The sequence below is a fragment of the Aulostomus chinensis genome, chromosome 6, assembly GCF_037954235.1.
Source record: "Aulostomus chinensis isolate RoL2024-O1b breed Wild chromosome 6, RoL_Achi_v1.0, whole genome shotgun sequence".
Classification (NCBI taxonomy): Eukaryota; Metazoa; Chordata; class Actinopteri; order Syngnathiformes; family Aulostomidae; genus Aulostomus; species Aulostomus chinensis.
The window spans coordinates 22335821-22356966 of NC_141325.1; the positions used below are offsets into that span (position 1 = coordinate 22335821).

Consider the following 21146-nt stretch of genomic DNA (forward strand, 5'->3'; position numbering starts at 1 on the left):
GAGTTTGAGGAGATCATAACTCACTTCCCATTCCAGATTTCTCCTCTCTCCTTTGTAAGATACAATCTCTGGATTTGGTAATTTAAGCTCATCTATTACACATTATCTTTGATCCAGGGAGGATTCTGTGAGTGTTTGAAAGCTGTATGAACACTGAACACAGATCACATGCACAGACCTCATATTGCAAAAGACCACCTTGAAGACCTCAATGACCCCTGCTTGAGTACCCCTTGCTGTGTAACGTGAGTTTTTAGTAAAAAAAAAAAAAAAGAAAAAAAAAAAGAAGGAAGGTGACTGTAACCACCCTTTCTGCTAAATTAACAGTCTTTGTAGTAATGCTGGCTAAGAAAAGAAGGTAAACAATACATGAATTGAGAAATCTTGCGAGTTGGTTGCATTACCTTTCTGTCTCACAAGGAACCAGGCATACAGAATGTGGTCAAGCCCAACACAGTTGGGCTTTTCTATCACTTGGCTCCTTTGTTGGGTTTTGCCTCTTCTCAACGGAACTGATGACTTGCATTTCACAGCCACCTCTGTGTGTCTTATAGCAATATTAGGACAGTGATAACTTGAAGACTGACTCGCCATCAGAGCTGTATAGTACTACAATTTGTTGAAGACTGAAACTGATTCATGACTAGTAAATGACAGAGTGGCACTTATGAAATGTCATGCAAACTTTTTCACTTGCCTTAAACGTTTGATTACGCCTGAGGCAGTGTGAGTGATTCTAAACAACTGCGTATTGTTTAGAATGCACTATACCCTCTCGACTTTATTCTACATCTATAACCTTGTTGATACTATAGAGGCTAAAAACATGGAGATTTATTATTCCCATCATTTTGAAACTAGTAACTATATTATTTGTTGAGTACAAGGACATAAAAAAACATTTGAAAAGATCCAGATCATCACTTGTCACCTGAAGTTGTAACAGTGCACATTTTAAAAGCAAGGAGAGAGGAAACAACACCAGTAGTTAACATACCGCAGCCATGACACAGACCGGCTGCATGAGGTATGAGCAGCTGAATGCCTCCATATGTTCTCTGGTGCCACACAGAGGATTGCTTCATGAACCTGCGTTGACGTTTTCACAGCTCTGTTAAACAAGTCCTCGGAGCACCTATCTCACCCTGGGCCAACAAGAAATTCTTCCTCACACACAGAGTTTTCTGTCGATGTGTAGTGAATGGATCGACTAACAGAGAGGGTTGGGTTTTGAGGGTCCGCCTCTCTTCCTCTCTGTGCATTATGTATCTTGGATCTGATTTTCTTACCATAAAATCTTGAGAAAATCAGCTGTTCTCAACTTTTCATCCATAATTCAAGTCCATCAATGCCTTCCTCTGGTAAAAAGAGAGACCAATTATCCTAATTTGACTGAGTATTAAATGTTATTTATTCTGTGATACAAAAACTATACCAGTGATGCTGCAAAACAGATTTGATTTTGAGTTTCAAAGGGAGAAAGCTGGAATTAGTGTCTCACAGTTGTACAGCCGGTTCGTTGGCATTCACATCCATGTTAGTCAAGGAATCTAATAAAAGCTCCTTCTTGGCAGAGTGGAACTCCTCATTCCTCCAGGCCTTTTTGAGATGAGATGTGTTTTTGCAGAAAGACTGGTTTTGCAAAATATAGTGTTTATACGGCCACAGTAACCTTTGACCATCAAAATCTAATCAGTTTATCCTTGTGTCTGACTGAATGTGCCAAATTTGAAGAAATTCCCTTGTGGTATTACTGAGGCATCACATTCTTAAGAATAGGATTGATGCATGTATTGTCCTATTCACATCATAACCACTCTAGCCACAGCCATCTCTGAAGTGGAGGCATTCAAAGCAGTGTGAATCAAGGTAAACTTATATTGACTAACTGTACATGTTTGTATATGGCTCAAATTGCGTCTCTGCCTTGGCGGTTTGTAAGTTTTTGCCCAAAGTGAGGGAGGTCAAGTTTCATGAGTGACTGTATGGAGGTCATTTGGACTAGTTACAGTCAAGCCTCCCATGATTGTTGGTCTACTCTGAGCAGGACTCAATTGCTGCTGGTCTTATTAAAGTTCACTCAAACAGATGTCATCTCAGCAGTGTGTCATGACAAAACATGGACATTTAGTTTAATCTATTTGTAAGGTCCAAGTAGAGAAAAGTTGGACGGACGTTACATTCAAATGTAACTTCATCATGCACAACACCAGCAGTACAAAAGTTACACCATACCCCTGATATGGTTAGAGCTGAACAATAATTTCACATAAGCTTTAGTCACTCTTCACTAGAGTGAAGCCCTCACTGACTCAAGAGAGTGGGAAGGCTGTCTTTTGAGGAGCTAGAGGAATAATTACAAATCCCAATGTGGTATTTAAAAAAAAAAAACTTCTAATACCATCTGAGGCTCAGTCTAAATAACGCCTGTTGTTGAGGGGGTTGGGACTTCCTGCCCCTGCAATAAGTAAGAACTGTGGGCTTGCCATCACCCTCCCCCCACACAAACTTCCTGGCTCTATCATAGCTGGGAGGTCTCACATACTGTCCAATAAGGTGGAGGGAGGCACTGTGGACACTTTTTCTCCCTCTGTTGGTCCACTTTCTTCTCTCAGTTATAGAAGCACTCTTTCCACTGAGCAATGTTCTCTTCTGTAATATTGGAAAGCAGCTGCATATTCATGGAAGTGTAATTTTGATGTTTTATTTCTTCTACTTAAAAACACAACTTCAGCCCCCTCGACTAACCTAGCAGGTACACCATAAACCTGCCCAAGACCTGTAGGACCCCTGGATTTTATGTCCAACAGGAAGTGTCCTCCATATTTTGTGTAGGAATGAAACGATGAATAGCTGATTATGAAAGTCATAGCCGTGTTCAGTCCCCCAGATGCCATTTTTAATGTGTGTATGTGTGAGACAGAGAGAGAGAGAGAGAGAGAGAGAGACAGAGAGAGAGAGAGACAGAGATCAGGACTCACCGTCGTTGGCATGTCTGACACAGTCCTGAAGGACAGCGTGCCATTTCTGCTGCTCTTTCTCTGTCCCTACACAGAAGTAGTAATGATGTGCATATGGGTGCCAGAGGATCAAAGGAAATGGGGTGGCACACTTTAGGAAAGGGGAACTTCCCACTTTGGCCTTTACATCTGGGGGGGAAAAAATGTACATAAAAATACACACAGAGTTCTAGTGCAATTTGGAACAAAATACCACATACAATAAGGGAATTCCCAACTTTCTCAACATTCTTATATATATTCCTCATATATTAAGTTGCAACTTTCTCCTACAGTTTAGATTTTTTTTAAGATGGACTGTTTACATGATCTATTTGGTTTTGGAAGGTTCTCTCCAGGTGACACAGTTAAGTAACTGATGACTGTAAAGTGTGGTGTAGTTGGGAATGTGATATGATCAGCTTGTAATATCTGCAGCTCTCTGCAAATCCAGATAGGATCATGAGTCTGTTCAGGATAAACAGTGTGGGTCATTTTAACCTCCATGCGTCTGCACTGTAACTCTAGAACTTTTCCACCCAATCCCATGAAACAATCTGTAATATCTTATATTTTCCTGCATGGATGCCATTAACTGGATTAATGCATAAAAGTGTCTCAGGAGGTAAGGTAACACTTCAGAAAGTAAAAGCTGCTTAAATTTGAACACTACCAGTATGGTTAGAAAATGTAGGGCAAGAGACAGTATTACAAAATATTAATGGATATCCAGAATATCTAGCAAAGTAATAAATTAGTTACCTTCCTCATAAATCCTCAAATTCTCTTTTTTTATCTCATTTAAAAACATTGCATGATCATCCTTTATGTTGTCTAGCTTGCAGTCAATACTAGCTGGAGCATTGCAGCAGCTAACAGAACTGGGGTACCACCAGTTTTTAGTAACCCTGTATGGGAAAATAACACTGCCACCACATATAACAGCTACATGTTGGGGAACTGCATTTTATGAATCCTCTCATATATGTATTCATGTATGAAGTCAAACAAATGGAGGTTTGAGCAGTGTCATGAGGGCTCTGACACAACCGGTTTAGTCTCATGTTTATGCAAGTTAACTTTAACACCCTCCAGCAGGCTTAAAAGAACTGTTTTCTTTCTTAAAAATGTGCCAAAATTCCAATATCTATCATAGCCAGAAGCTTTAAAAACAAACATTTTTAATCAGATTTTAACCTTCAGACAGTTAATGAAAAAAAATCATGTGAGCCAAAAGCTTCTGCCAATAACAATGTAACATCTAAACTTTAAAATTGTGACGGTTCATCAAAATGACTATTCTGCACTTCTTATTTATTTAGTAACCCATAAAAGAGAGGCTTTAAAAGTAGAACGTTATGTGCTCCTATGAAGCCACCAATGATTCAAGTGAGACCAACATTCATATTTGAAAAAAATTCCCGTAAATATGTGGAAAAAAAAAACCACTTAATGATTTATAGAGGTGGGAAACATGTCAATACCTCAAAATGTGCAACTATGGATAACGCCTACATTGATAACACTGATGGACCCTTGGAAAATTTTGGATCTAAGATTTCCCAAAAAATATCAGATCAAATAAGGGAATTTACTTTGTGTTCTATTGCACAGCTCTAGCTGTGATTCTGCAATTCCCATGGAGGTGCAGGATTTTATATCCATCCATCTATTTTTTTCTGCTTATACGTGTTAAGGGTTGTTGGGGGGGGGGGGGGCTGGAGCCTATCCCAGTGGCTACGAGCGAGAGGCGGGCTACACCCTGGACAGGTCGCCAGTGCACAGGGCCAACGCATATAAACAAACAACCATTCACACCCACAGTCATACCCACAGTAAATTTAGAGTATTCAATTAGTCTAGTCCCCAATTGCATGTCTTTGGATGGTCCAGAGGCCAGAGTACCTGGAGAGAACCCATGCAGGCACGGGGAGAACATGCAAACTCCACACAGAAAGATCCCGCGCCTGAGCCGGGACTCGAACCCGAAACCTTCTTGCTGTGAGGCGACAGTGCTAACCACTGCACCACCGTGCTGCCTAGGATTTTATATCACTGTGAAAAATGAGCCACAATCAACCAACATGTGACAGACACAAAACATCCATAAACGCTCAACCCCAAAACTAAAATGGGTTCAGGTCTCTCTAACAATCTAAGGCTATTATAAATAAATGCATATTAACCAGAACTACAGTACTGTGCATCCTGTGCTACAGTTGAAGTATTTAGTGACTTGTGTCTTAATGTAGCTTCCCCGAAACAAGAATAGAACTACAGTATTTGCTAATTCTATGTAAATATATCATCTTCTGAATCCCTGGCCATGAAATCATTAGCCATTAATGAGTACTTCTCACCTGGCAGGCTGTTGCAGATCAGGTCCAGGTATTTCTCCATAGATGTTAGCACTTTGTAGCCAGCACAGTTGATGGTTCCTTTGGGATGGAGGCCTCTGTCATGGGACTGGATGGTGGTCAAGATAAGGAGCATTGAGTAGAAGTGAGGCAGTGACTCAAACACCCATCATATAAAGAGACTATACTTTATTGGCTACAGGAAATACTGAGTACCGGTACATGTACATGCCGGGACTGCATGATTAATATAAAAAAAAATAAAACAAAATGCAATGTTTATTAACAAATCACTCATTTCTAAATCAGAATGATTCACGCCCTCTTGCTGCACTCACGTTATCACTTTGCAATAATCTCAGTTGTTGTATCAATCAGTTATGCAATGTGAAGAAAAACAGGCAGTTAATTCCACATTCATGCATTAAACTCAGAAATGAGGGGCAAGATGTCAACAGGCATGGCCAATAAATCAGCAATTTGTATCTGCTAGACACTTCAATGGCAACACAAAACTAGCTCAATGAAATATTGATCATTTTAAATGAATTTCATGCAAACTGCCATGAAAGCACCGTGAAATTTTTAAGTTATGGTAATATCTAAAGTTAAGGTAAGGCTGTTTGATATACATTATGCCATCTGTTTAAAGCAGTGGTGGGTAGAGTACTGAAAATTGATACCCATGTCAAAGTACAACTACTCCCATAAAAAAAACTTACTCAAGTAAAAAAAAAAAAGAAGAAAAAAACGAGCAATCATAATAGGGTCTTTGCCTGAAGTACCTTCAGGCTCAGGCCCTAAAAAAGGACTAGTTTAATAAATTATTCATAGTCCAAGTTACTTTGGAGAGCATGTGCAAATAGCCCACAAATGTAGCTGCTGTTTTTCGTTGACTTGAGCAGGGGTGTAGTGCTATTTGTATTGGTATTGAAGCGCACCTTTAATCCATATTTATGCTTGCAAGTGTTTGGTTAACATTACGCTCCTTTCAGGGCTGGCCCTCTCTATAAGTCAACTAAGCTGCTGCGTAGGGCCCTGAGGCCACTAGGGGGCCCCCAATCTCGTGCATCATATGCTTTAAAAGTACTCTGAGCTGGAAACCCAGGTATCTACAATGAACCACGTGTACTTATCATCGTAGGGCAGCACAGCAGCAAATCAATTTAGGTTAAAAAATTCCCTCTGATGCGTGGTAATGTCAGCTTTTCTCCAAGTTGACTGCACAGAAGCGAGGAGAGCAAGCGAGAGACCACTTGTTCAAGAACGCGGACGACAACGAGGAGTTTAGTTTATGTGATTTATGAGTAAGTGTGTATCAAACAATCAGAGGTGAGTGGAGCGACTGCATGCAGATGACAGAATTATCACAGCACTGTTATATCTGACTGGATAGACGTCTTTTTCAAACATGAACTTTATTTTGTAATTTTCATCAATTGGAAATAATAGTCCCAGAGTGCCATTGAGGCAGGTAGCTGATATCAGTGTCTGTAGAGATGTTCCTCAGGTGCACCCTACCCTAACCCCCCCCATTCAGTACACTATCTGTAATTTATAAGTGGTAAATGTAACAGAGTAAGTCAATTTCTGGTTCAAAAACATACAGGAGTAAAAAGTAGAAGAACAGTTTTAGAAAGGAAAGTGAAAAGCACTCACTTTTTTCTTTTTTACTCAACAACCCACTTTTACTCCTCACTCCTAGTTTAAAGCCCCACTTACCAGTGCAGTGAGCAATAAATGTCCATCATGTGAGAAAATGTGATCTTAATTCTTAGGGACCTAAGTTGAGATTCAGATTTGATCAAGTATGGTGCAGCCCTTGTACATGCCCCTTGATTGCCAATTTCCCACTGAGGGACGAATAAAGGTTCATTTTATATATTATCTTGATTCCATTCTCACCGCTTTGTTGTCATAGTAGCTGATGTTGTACGAGTCTGGAACAAAAAGGAAGCGGTTCCTCCATTTCTTGTTTTCCTCTAGGAACTGAAACATTGAGCCAGAAAAGATGGACTTGTTCTCCAGAGGAATCTGTGGGTAGACAACCCTCCAAGTCAAATTTCATTCCATAAATCATACATATACAAATGCAGACAGACAGATTTCTATGGAAGTACACAACACATAGAGGTTGGACAAATTTGTTTTTGGTCATTGGTTGCAAGTAAATAGAAATAAACAAAAATCAGTTTGGGTTAGCACTTATGGAAATACATATCTTAAATAGATCTATTCGTGGTTGTTTCCATAACATCCCCTGTCGTGAGAGTAAATAGGTGATTCAAAAGAGTGTAAATGGGTAAATGGCAACATCTCACACTGAGATGTTTCACCTTGCGGTGGAGCAGCTGCGGCTGGGGGCTGCCCCCTCCCTCTATGTCAAAGCGGATCTTGTTGAAGAGAGCTACTGCATACTGCTGCTCATACAGGTAACCAAACTCCCTCATCACCTCCGCAGTCCGACCTGCAAGACATGATTAGGGATGTAATAAGAGTTCATAAAATACCCTGTACTGCCATCTTTAATATACATTTGCAAAGTACTGACACAGCACTGTGAAACAACAAAAATCCATCAAGGCTGCTTCCGAAATGATCAACAGATGATAAGAAGTCGAAGAACATTTAAAAGTCACAGTTCTTGTTGTTTTGTTGAAACCTGCATTTACTGATGGCAATAGCAAAACTGGTTTAACACTACCCAGAAACTGTTGTTGTTATAATAAAGTCAGACAATAATTGGTGTGTTCCCATCACACGAAACAATTAAGACAGGAATCAGGCATATGATGGCCATACAGTCATACAATGGATTCCATGTGAGGCTTAGAACTTATCAGTATGGACATGAATGAAGGTTGTAAAAATACATTTTCAAATTAGTGTGATGGCCTCTGACCTTATGTGCCGCATATCAAAGCTGGCGGAGTTGAAGGACTGGGATGAGACTTTTCTGATTGATGTCTCAGTACTTTCGGCTACATTTACATGCAAGAATACTGTTTTTGGCTGTGGATATGGCTATTAGTGGGTGGAGTCACCTCTTCATTGAGTAATTGTACCGCTTTAAATTAATATATGACATATCAATATGATTAACGTGCTCTCCTGCTCTCCAGAGTTTAATGGTACCCACATGGATCAGGCTGCTAAATGGCAGCTTATAATCTTAGTTCAGAATGAAAAGGGGGATCTGCAGTACACCCTGGAGGAAGTCAGTGACACGCCTGTGAAATTTGGAACAATACTGCAAAGTAACAGGGCGTTCTAATGTACATTGGTGCTTCTGTGTCTCTTTCTGCACTTAGTAATGTATAGAGGCATGCAGTCATTGGACTGATATTACTCAGGCTTGTACCTATCTAGATTTCATTGTTGTGGGTGCTCTCACACCTTCATTTTTGATGTGAACCAAAATTAAAAAAAGGTATAGAACCAAACAATAGAACCATGGGGACTTGGTTCATTTCCAAGTGAAGCACAGTTTCATTCTGTTCAGGTGATAAAATAATCAGACATACTGTATGCCAAAGTACAGGCAGCAAACTGAAACAGTACAACACAGCGGGTGGAAATGTTGACACAGACAGAGGCCTGCAGCTCACAAGCCTATAGCATGATGTTCTGTGTGTGTGGAGGAGCTCTCTCTCTCTCAGAGAGGAGAGCCTGCCACTCTAACAGAGGGGAGTGCATATATCAGCCAAACCCAGTGTAAAAACAATGCATTTTTCACCACGTTAAACAGATCTTCCCCAAAATGTAACGGTTTCTTTCATGGCTTCAAGGCTACACCCCTCTACAAAGTTTGATGAAAATCATCCTCAGTTTTCATGTCACCTTACAAACACCAATGAAAACATCATCTCCTTAGCAGTGATGTGATCATCCTCAGTAATGTGATTTTGAATGTGAATGTGTAATCACGTTACCCCCTTAGCAGAGGTAATTCATTACAGCATAATGTTAATGATGTTCTGGTAAAACGGTAAAATGACAGACCCTAATCATTAATATTCCCATGCCTACTGTCAAATCGATCTGTTCACAGTTTAATTCAATTACTATTAAATGCATGAGTAGCTCACACCATGCCAGTACCATATGGCTGAATCCCAGGTTTGTCAGACAGAATTAACTTTACCTTAGTCAACCTTTTTAAAGTTGTCTAATATTAGGGAGAACTTGATAAATGTGTCAGTATTTCATGCCCAGAATCAAGGTAAGCCTGCAGGTGCCACACAGCCACTATAACGGAGATCAGGTCCATGACCTCAATTCGTATGATTTCTGTGACAACCATATTGTGTTCACTTTCTGCATTTGCCAAGGCAACAATCCCACTGGGAACATCAAAGACATGCAAGCTACTGTTCATCAACCATCGTTTGTTGTTGTTTGTTATTATCAGTCTTCACAAGAATAGTCACAATTCATGGAATTTATGTATGTACTTCACTCATAAAGTTTGACCCGAAGGAAAGTTTCTGTGTCTTCTTATCTAAATAACAGTGTGTAATGTAAGATACTTGAGAGGTAATAGGTCAGTTCCCTTTAAGATTGGCAGCTTTCTCTTACAATTTACAGTGACCTTCTTGCCTTGTAAGACTCAGCACATATGGAATAACTGTCAAGATGGATCTTCCAACATGTCTACTTCTCAGATATGCATTTTCTTGAAAAATCATTCAACCTTATGTTAAGCTGGGATATTTCCATTGAGCTCCATCTCACTTTTTTAATAAATACAGCAGCCATGGTGGTGTTCATGCAGTGGTGCACCGAGTGCCGAGTGCGTGGAGGGGATCTCTTAGATCTCCATGCTGGCTTCATAAATACTTTCAATAGTTTAAGTTTGATCCCATCTGCTGTAGATTGTGGTCATGAAATGCTGCTTTTGCATTTGGGGAGATCTGGAGATCTAATTGAGCTGAATTGGACTCATGAGCATGAGCCAATGACAGTTTCTGTGTGGCCTAGAAATGGCTCAGTGGATAGTCAGCTTGCATACATACGATTACTACTGGAAAAAACATCTTTCATAGGCACTTGGACAGGGACAAGCACAAGGGTATCATTCTCAAGTTATGGTTCCAACTCCTTTTCCAGACCATTTTCAGCGATGATCCAATTGGTATGATGCCACACACCAATATGTTTCTTTCTATGAAAGACATGTGACACAGACTAGTCACAATCTCATTAGTCACTGTGACTTGCATCAACAACAGTCGAAGTCAAGTGTGTGCGTGTGTGTGCTACTCACTCACAAAGAGAATGAATTAAATGAATTTTGTCATGAGCCATTGAGAATAATCTACTATGGTAGTTGATAATCTACTCACAGACCACATGCAACCAAATGGTGAGGCAGGGCTAGGAAATAAAAGAGGCTAGCAGATATCTGTGTTATCACAGCACAGATGGCTATAGCAGCCTTGGAAGTTTGCTGCAGCTGTGAATGATATAAGTGTATATACACAACTAAATCTATGAAACTTCTATAACCTGGTTCTAATATGCACCTTCTGGTGCAACCTAGACACATCATCAGTGTTGTATCCTGGGGTCACAGGGTGTTTCGGGTTATATACCCTTCAAAGTATTTTCTTGGATGTATTTCAATGTATGACTACCTTTACAATATATTCCTGTTCAATTAGTGAATATTTTGTTATTCATTTCTAAAATTAGACAGATAGATGACCCCATTTATGGCTGTAAGAACTCTTGAGGTTTGATTTTCCAGAAAAAAAAGTTACTGATGATGCATCAATAGTCACTTATCTCAGTGACTGAATACTGTGTTGTACCTCTTACCATCTACCTTCCCTTCTTGGGTTGGAGAGAGGGGATACTAAGTCAAGGGTCAGAAGCTTCTACAACATGATAACATCTCTATATGTTGAACAGTCAACAGTACCATGGTAGTAAGCTGTATGTACTTGTGACCGAGAGCTTGGATTAAACGGTAGATAAACATTTCACAAACAAACATGCATCACTATGGAATATCAGTGCAGTCCCGTCACATCCTGAGCTGTAACAGCATTATGAAACTCATGATAAACCCTCCAGAATTCAACTGGCACCGGGAACAGCAGCAGCTCTGATGTGCTTCTACCAGAATAGAGACTAAAGTACATAATCACATGACAACCAGACTGAGTAGAATTCATTCCTTCAAGAGACACTGGCCAGCATGTCAGCAAACTTTTCAATATCTTCTTTGACCCTTCACATTCTGACTGAGAACATCTCTGATTAGTCAGATCTCAGAGCCTAAACAGGGAAGATAAGTCCCTCCAACCATGTGGGAATGTGGGATGATGAACCAAGGCCCTGCTCAACTGGTATTTAGCAAACCTGCTTGCCTGGGGTATGAGTGTGTGAAGTTCTTTACACAGGGTGAGGGTGGGTGGGTGATGCTATGTTTCATTAGTCAAGCAAAGAGAAGAGATTTTGTTGTGCTCTTCTTAAACCGCAGGGACAGAGCTGATGAATGCTTTCCCTCACAAACCACACTAAGAAGTCCTGCTGGAGTGAAAGCACTGACAGAGAACAGAGGGAGTAACCAGATGTTTCAGTGTCTTATCACCTCATCCGCTGTACAACAAAGTCCGTTACAACACACTTATACCAACTGCCTGAGGAAAAATGAAAGAAAGACCTTAAAGTCTCCTTGCAAGAAACTCAAAGCAACACATCAAGTTCTGAATTTGAATGTAAAGTGTTAAGGGCCAATATATAAACTCAGTCTTCATTTTGGGACTGAGCACACTTTTGAAACTGGTCAAGTGTTCTAGTCATCCGAGAAACATGGTTCAATCATCAAATTTTAAATGTGCCACTCAACATTCTATAGATTCAAGTTGTTCATGTAAATTCTGGATTAATTTATTGACTATAATCAACTGGTTTTGACAACAATGAGTACAGTGCTCTGAATTTTGGTGCACATCTACAACTGTTTCTCACAGTTGCTGAGATTCATGGGTATTCTAAGTTAGGAATATTGGTTGTCATGGCACACAAAAACAATTATGAGTAATAGTGATTTGTGATACGACACAAAGCTGATTGAACTGCAAGTTTTACTTGGACTGAGGAGAGGGGGGCGACGTGGCAACTTCAGCATATAATATGACTAAGAATCAAGAGGTAAAAAGAATCAACTTAGGCCATGTAGCCCCCCCCCATTTCATACAGCTTTCCCTCAATCATGGGTCATATGTCTGCCTGTAGGGTGAGCGAGCGCTCATCTGTCATGACTGCTTGTGCCCTTGCTCATCACAGACTTGTGTGACCACACAAAGCTGGCTCATGAGGAGGATTTGCCCTCCTCTTGCGGGTACTAATGTATGTGCTTGTGTCACATACATGAGTAATGACAGACTGGCAATGGCAAGTGAATTGCCAGTTTGTTTGAGAGAGTTGCAATCTGCACAGTTCCACAGGGAAAAAAAGATGTTGCTACTTTAAAATAGTAATAACAATAGAAAATAAATGTGATGGTCAATGTAGATGTTGTGGAGTGCAGTCAATATTGGAAATACTAGTTCTCTGTTCACACCAGCTATCACAGGGGGTGCTACACATCAATGCATTGAATAAACTAAAGCTGCATTATTCTGTTGCACCTTAGTGTGAGCACACGAGTGTGAGAGAATGTCAGTATTTTCCCAAGGAGATCAATATTTAACTTATTAAATAAAGTAGAGCATTATCCTAAACAATCATACTTGAATATGGTTGTATTCACTCCTCACGTCCAGTTAATATAAGAACATGGTAGAGTCCGGAGTCCAGTGGCAAGTGAAAAAAAAAACTTTAGTTGGCTCTCCAACTGAACAGGATGTGTCAGAATTCAAGGTTGCAGGGATGTGTGAGTCACTGTGGGGCGAGTCAGACTACTTCCTGGGTGCCTTGGCAGCACTGAGACCAGCCATCAGATCCAGTGACACAATCACATTCTCCTCCATCGCAGCTCTAATCTAATCGTAACAGACTTTCAGCAGCCTGTCTTATCAATGACGTGTCTTAATCACAGAGAGCCCAGTTGAAAGCAAAAGGCTTTTTAATGGACCAACAAGAAAAGTCTCCCCACCCCCCTCTGCCCCTCCTCTTCTCTCCACAGTGCCTTAACAAAAACATTCCACTGAGATGGACCCATAGGCTGACTCATAAATTTAGACTGTGTTCCCATCAGGGTTGAAGCAAATGCTACACTTCTGTAAGGATCTAACACACCAAACAAAGGCCAAGTTAGTTTGATCTACACATTTAGGGAGTTCATTAGAGGCGGGGCATCCGTTCTGCCTCAAACATTTTAAGGGAAGTTTTTCAAAGAGAACAGTGACCGACTGCTCTGCTCCAGGCTTTTCCTGGCAAACAACAATGATGCAAGAAATATGCCAGGGAATCAGTTACAGAGGGAATTGCATGACTATAATCAGAGTAGGATTGTTCATAGAGGTTGAAGTATTTACTAAGACCTCTCACTACATCTGGACTATTACAGAGACAGTTTGTTGGGGTTTTGCATCCAATTGTTTAGCTTTTACAGCTTTGTGTTCACTCTCGCCACACAAACGATTTCCAGCAGCTCTATATTAGAGTTTCCTGTTTCCTGGCACCTCTCCCACTGGCCAGTCCCACTCTGCTCAGAGGAGGGGTGAGCTCTCAACTACACACTCAGAGCAGCCCTCCCCTGAAGCCATCCTGAGACTGGTGGGAGGGGTTGTCCCTTTTTTGCTTTGAGTCACTGATTTATGTATTTGACTTTTTGCAAATAATTCAGGACCTCTGCTAAGGAGTTAATTTTTCTCAAGATTAATGATGCTGTTTGAAAAAAGGTCAAAGATATTTGTTCCACATGTGGTGCATTGGATCAAAGCAAGATGAGATTGGCTCTCATTGACGAAACAAAGCAGTAAAATGGTATATGTTGGTATAGAAGCCAAAAGTATTCAGATTCATTAAACTGTGGACTACACTTGCCATTCCGTTTAGAAATCCCAAAATGTGTAGTTGCAAGTCACCCAAATATCCTACCATCAACATGCCCACATTCAACCATAAATGATCAAAGCAAAGCAGCTCATGATGGTTGCAGAATATACACGAGCCTGCTGACCACTGCTTTCAACAGGTGACTCAAGGAGGGGAAGCAAGTGGATATCATGAGTATCATCATGAGTGTCACAGTGCTTCACAGCTATCAGACTGAACCCTTCACACCAAGAAAACCAAACAAACAAAACATGACTGCATCAATCATGTTTTTTTTTGTTGATTTATAAAGGAAATCAACTTGACTTGATCAAGACAGACAGAGGGGAGATGGAGGCTCACTGGCTCCTACAGGTTACAAAGGTCAGTCAGGAGTGTCTTGTAAGTGGGAGCTGTCGCCGTGTCTCCAACGGCATCAGTCGTGTTCACCAGTTTAATAATCATTTATCAATTATCATTAATTTTAACAAAACTATCCTAAAACTAAAAATGTACACAGTATTCTATCATGCTATTAAAACAGTTCTACAATTCATTGTTATAAAAAGGATTTCTATAAGGAATGATGATGCTGTCAGATACAGCATGGTCCTTTCCTTTGCTTGTCTTATCTTCTGAAAATGAGAATGTTTATCTCAAGCAGTTCACCTCATAGCCCCACTGACAATTTTCAAATAAAAGATTCAGATCATTGCAAATATTTTCTTAAACTTTATTACAGCAATGTTAAAATCTAGCAGCGTCCCGAGTCAGTTCAAACTGAATCATACCAGAGGTGAATAAAAGTCTCTATGATATGCTTAATTCCACATACACATGCACCAGTGCCACTTTCCAAGAGGAAACAAAGGTCAACCATGTGATCTCTGTCATTTCCATCCCCTACACACCCTCTCATCTAACTCAGAGTCTGACCTCGTGCTTGAGGTTAATGAGAAATCGAGGTACTTCCCTTGAAGCCAGCCAGCTTGTCTTGGCAGAGACGTTGTGGTGCTGGCTGTGCAGCTCAGGGCCTGGAGGGGTTCCATCCACACACACACACACACACACACACAAACACATACACACAGTTTCATGCATTCCACAGATTCAACATGTGTGTGTTGCCACTCAGCAAAATAAAAAGATGACATTCAAAATTGAAAACGTGGCCTGAAACCATTGAGAAGTGAGAGGAGCATACAAGCCGTCATTGGTTTGTAAACTGCAGTTTTGAATTCTTGATTGCACATTGTCATCTTTGCTTTCTGCAGACAGAGTGACCATGATGACGAACAAGACTTAACCACGGACCACTTGCTATGGTAGTGACTTGCTGATCACAAGGCAGCCACACCCTAAATGGTGAAAGGACTGCATTCACCCCTTCTTCAATGACCATAAAACCCATTACAATCTACAATAGAATCTCAAACATATTCATACAGTGATGACGAAGGCATCGGGAGCCATTCAGAGTCCAGTGACTCAAGGACCTTTAAACATGATCTCTGGGACTGCTGGGGACCCTCCAATTACTAGAATTCCACACTCCTACCAGGGCCATCCCTGACCGACTAAAATACTTTGGATTTAGAAGAGGATGCCTTATTGTTTTAGTGCATAGACACATGGAATTCATCCTTAACAATTAAGCCCTCCTCTATGGAGCAATGAGCAGCATGTGCTCAGGGACCAACTCCAGAGCGTCTGCATGTGCCTCAGAGTATTAATACTGTGTGCAGCCTGCCATCATGTTCATGGTGTCAAGCTGCAGCTTGAGTGAGAGTTGGTGCATTGTGGAAGTTTGTGTGTGGGTAAATGTCAAAAATGGGTAGAAAAGTTACTATTTGCAATGACAGATTGAGGACTCAATATCAAACATTAAAAAAAGTGGAATTTTCAATTACTATATAATCTGCATATTAAATATTGGAAAAAGAAATATGGCAAATCCCCTTCAGGGAAGAATTCATAATACTTTGTAACACAACATTTCAGATGCAAATGTGGTTAAGTATAAAGTATAGTTCCTCCATTCTGGACAAAATCAATATGATACCATGATTTATAGAATTATACCGAGTTAGTGCATGCTGGGGGACAGTTGTATCCTCTGCAGTCCATGCCCTAGTCTTTCTGTTAGTTAAAAGCTGTGCATCTGGAAGATTCTTCAAAAGTCCACATAGAGTACAGAACTGTTCTGATCTCATATGCTCATTTCTGAGAGTGCACATGCTGTACTGTACCTCACGTGCTTCTCTCAGCTCTGCAGCGTCACTTCTTCTCAAACAAGTTCTAAGAGGCCACACGACCAAGCTAATAACCGTGACTGATAACTAGCTTGAGGCCATATTTTATACCTGTATGATTTGATGAGGCTGAGAAGGTTTAAACGTGATATCCACTGACTGCTTAGCCGATCTATTCTTTCTCCACTTGTCGGATAAGAACAACAGCACAGGACAATGGGTCAGTCAATTTTTTCATACTTAAGCCTGACTGTATCAAATCAGGTTAAAGTCCAGGTGGCAGCAACAGGAAGGTCAACAGATGAGACTACGGCATGAGGGCGTAGCTGTGGGAAGGTCAACATAGTACATTATCTAATATTTGATTCTTCTCTGTTTTGGCTTACATCATTGTGACTTGAATAGCTTTGGGGTTTTACAGCTGACGTGACTTAAACCATTTAAGACCTCATGATCTCATAGCTCTATCAGTGTCTATTCCAAGCTGTCCTGCTTTACAGATTTACAACTCAGACATTTTACAGAGCAATTACTTGTGGGGGGTATTTGGCAGATTACTCATTTACAAATAACTAATTGTAGCCATAAATCACTATATCAACATGACCAAATACAACCTCTGATCCTATAGGAGATTGTAGAGCAGGGGGTGCCCCCTCTCACAACAGTTTTAAAGCAATAAATCTGAAACAGCATCATCTGACCTTTATTTAAATTATAGTGGCATTTTAAAAAGGATAACATTTGGATGTGCAGCTATTTGAGATTCAATTGGGGGTAGGCTTGTGTTTGTTTTTTTACTGTGTTTTGTTTTTATGCTTTTTATGTAATATTATGCAACTGTGCTTGATCAGATTATATTTTCAAACCGAAATTTTGACTTTCAACAATCAAGAAAATATCTCAACGTGAATATTATTGTCACATTCTGTTTGGCAATGATTTTCTGAATATGTGAAAGAAAGATTGAAACCTTTCATCACTTGTTTCCTTAACCAACACTCCTTATCAAGGAAATCAGGGAAGGAAGGTCAAACTAGGGGGGAAAAAAAAGCATGAGCCAAGCAAACATGAATCCAAATTGAATGAGTAATTGTTTTAAATAATCTAATTTCAATATTCACCAAAAATCATAGGTTTTTAATTGTAATCAAGTAGCCTTAAGACATATCGTATTGGAAAAGGAACTGAACCCTTTTTATTTTTAAGTTGATGCAATTTCAACAGACTATTTATGGCTGAAAAAAACGGGAAGAAATATGAATACATGAGACCAACCCTCTCCACAGGAAGTGAACTTGTGACAGCTGACGCATTGTGGTTGTGACATAAAGCTGCTTTACGGTAACAATGTTCACTTAAATTACCAACAACCGCTGAATGCAACAAACATGGGACTTGAGAACTCTGTCCTGTCGAAATGTGCAGCTCCACACACACACTAGTTCAGTATGTGTGCTTGATACATCGACACCGACACAACAAATGAGATCAATGAGACCCAACTAGGACGTCATACCTACGACGACACCCCCTGGTAACTTCATAGAAGTTTGTTACCGCTACATAAAAATTGGCGTGAAAACAACGCGACATTCCAGCACCAAAAAAAAAAAACTTACCTGTGACAATCTCCCGTTTGGCTTCATCCAGGTGACTGGAAACCACGTCCCCCATGCTGGAAGAAACTCAATGCCCCAGGCTGCCTCCAAAATTAAAGGCTTGAGACAAACGCAGGGGAACAAAAAGAGGCGTCGAGCGGTGGACAGACCCTCTCAACTCCTCTCCAACATACCAGGAGCTGCTGAGCTCAGAAGACAGCTAGTAGATACGGCGAAACAGGGGAGGGCAGTGGTCGAATGAAAGTGAGAACAGCTTCTCAACTCCAATGCACAGACACACCCTCCTTTAAAGAGGGGAGACTCCCACCTTTCACCGGGTTGCGTTTAAGAAATGTGAGGAAAATGGGAGACGGAAAACCCTCGCTAATGTCTAGAAATGTAGATTTTGATATGTAGATCTAAATATAGTTCACAATACTGTTATACTGGTTGTTCAAATTCGTTTTCATCCTTAATTTAGCTTTGAGGATTTTATTTAGGGGTCGAAAAGTTGAAGGGAGACGCACAATGGTACGAGATAGACAGCTACGAATGAATCAGAGCAAACCACAACAATAACCCAAAATCAAATTTTACTCGATACATCTTCCTATAATCCTCTTATTCATATTTATACATTTTAAACTGAAATATTAAGAGTAAACCTCTGATTTAAATTGATTTTACATATTGAAACTGATTGATTTGATGTCTTTCTGTGGTCCTCATTCTGTGAACAAAAAACAACTTTTGCAGGTTACATCGCAATACTATTAATTTTTACCCCATATGTAACTCATAATGTCTTTAACTTAACGAACTCTAACAGTTTCTTTTTTTCCAGACTTGATAAATAGTCTGTTATTGTGCTCTCTATAATCTAATTTAAGGGTAATTTGTACAATGCTCTTCTGTAAATTAAACAATCACATTATGTTGCTGTTGTGTTGCCCCACAAAGTAACTAAGTTATGGTAAAAATAAGTGATCAAAATCAAATTTGAAGTGCCTTGCAATCTCACACACCTTTAACCTTGTTCAAAAAGCACACTCTTAGACACCATTTTTAAAAATCATGTGATATATAAGCCTTTCAGTTTCATTTGTCATCCACTTTTACACCCAAAAAACTTCAATTCAGCAACGGAAATACTTTCAATATGAAAACCATTCCATACAGTCTTTCATTTAATCCCACTTGCTTTGTTTCAAAATGTGTGGAAGAAAAACACGAGTGAATCTTTAATTATCAAAAAACTCTGACAATTGAAAGTAACAAACACATGGAAATTAGAAAGCCGTTCAAAGAAAACTTGCAGCAAAGCATTCTTTGCAAATTTTGAGAAAATTGTTGTGAAATAGCCTACATTTGAGGTCAGAAGTGCTGTGTCTCATTTCTTGTGTTTATATGCTTGTGAAAGGTTGCCAAATGTGACTGCTCAAAATAAACACCTTCTATAATGTCGCTAAGGCTCCGTGCTCTAGCAAAGATGTGCTTTTGTAAATGTTTCGTGTGATTTTGTGTAGCTCTAACCTACCCTGCAGAGCTCTCTTCATCTCAAAGGACATTGGGGTTCAGAAGGGTCCCAAACAAATCAAACCAAAGTTATACATGACTTTCAAACCTTTCACATGAATAAGCGTCGAGTCTGGCTGCTGAACTGCGTCTTGAAAATCACATAACTTACAGAAACAAACAAAATCATTCTTAACAACGTGGAACCTCCGAACTTCTCTCCCCTTCAGCTGACGGATTTATTGTGCTGTTTGATGTCCCTCTGCTGCCCCCCAACGGCTGCTAATGAAAAATCAGCCTGTACCTTCCAACCTGTATTTGAGATACATGTGTAGGACTATACACCACATGTCTAACTAAATCGAATTTAATTACTCGAAGCCTAATTAAACTGAAATAAAACTTTGCCTCTAACATCGACGATTATTTTCAGGCTGCAGATCATCACAGAGAGGACATCACAGAAGCGCAGTGAAGAGTCACCACTTGAACGGGGCTACCCCCGACCGGCTCCCAACGGTATGTCATCAAACTGTCTGGACCAGAGGTGTCTAAATTCTGTTAATGACCCAACTCCCAATAAAGACAAATGATATCTGGGATACAGTTTCCGGTTTTCATATGCTGTCTTCAAAATAAAAGCCCAAACCAATCAGTTAAGTGTTAAGATAGGCCAATGCCGTTTTTTTTAGGGCCCTATTATGTTTGCTCGGCAGAGCAAAAGATTAGCAGCACTAAAAACACACACTAAACAGTGTCCCAGTGTCCCCTCTTTAATTAGAGAACTAAAGACGTTGTAGACTAATGGTTGTTGAATTCAACATGGAAATTAGAACTTGGACATTCATATTCTTGTGAACAAATGTGAAACGAGAGTTTCGTTTGGAACATGATTCCATTGACGTGAAGTCACAGTGTACCTATTCACACTTATCATGTACCTTATAACATGTAAAAAGACATGGAAATTGAGGCGAAGGCAACTACAGGAACATCAAACATGCCTCAGTGCCAGAAGCCCACTCTTTACGAGTGTTTCTCATGTGAATACTTGCACACTGAAATATGTTAGAAATACTGAGGTCCAAGTGATATTACCTGACATATAAATGCTCAAACAAACTAAGAAAGAAACAAAATAAAACAGCAATAAAAATATCTCATAATGTTCGAGCAAGAAGGGGAAGCATGGGTTAGAGGTAGAGTGTCTAGCAACCCGAGGTGTTGCTGGTTCGATCCTCACTGACCATGCCAAAGTTTCCTTGAGCAAGCTACTGAGCTCCTGATTTCCCTGCGACGGACTAGTGACCCATCTAGGGTTTACCCCGCCTCTCGTCCAATGCCAGCTGGGATAGGCAGTTTGTATCCATGTAACCATGATCATCAGAGGGCTTAAGGCAGGCTTTTATTTTGGAGACAGAGGGAACTGAA

At 40.1% G+C, this 21146-nt stretch overlaps 1 protein-coding gene across 2 annotated transcripts in view; it reads right to left on the reverse strand.

Annotated features, from left to right (window-relative positions):
* niban2b (niban apoptosis regulator 2b) overlaps window positions 1-19917 on the reverse strand; it is a 34075-nt gene extending 14158 nt beyond the window's left edge. Inside the window, exons 1-5 of one of the 2 annotated variants that reach the window (XM_086207041.1) lie at window positions 19738-19917; window positions 7693-7823; window positions 7262-7390; window positions 5360-5465; window positions 2982-3149 (exon numbers count right to left, since the gene is read on the reverse strand). In XM_086207041.1, coding sequence (XP_086063167.1) covers window positions 2982-3149; window positions 5360-5465; window positions 7262-7390; window positions 7693-7823; window positions 19738-19768 — 565 coding nt within the window. In that variant the 5' untranslated portion in view covers window positions 19769-19917. Of the gene's footprint in view, window positions 1-2981; window positions 3150-5359; window positions 5466-7261; window positions 7391-7692; window positions 7824-18221; window positions 18499-19737 lie in introns of those variants that run through there. The other variant, XM_086207040.1, reaches the window with a different exon arrangement.
* Window positions 19918-21146: the final 1229 nt, after the last annotated feature.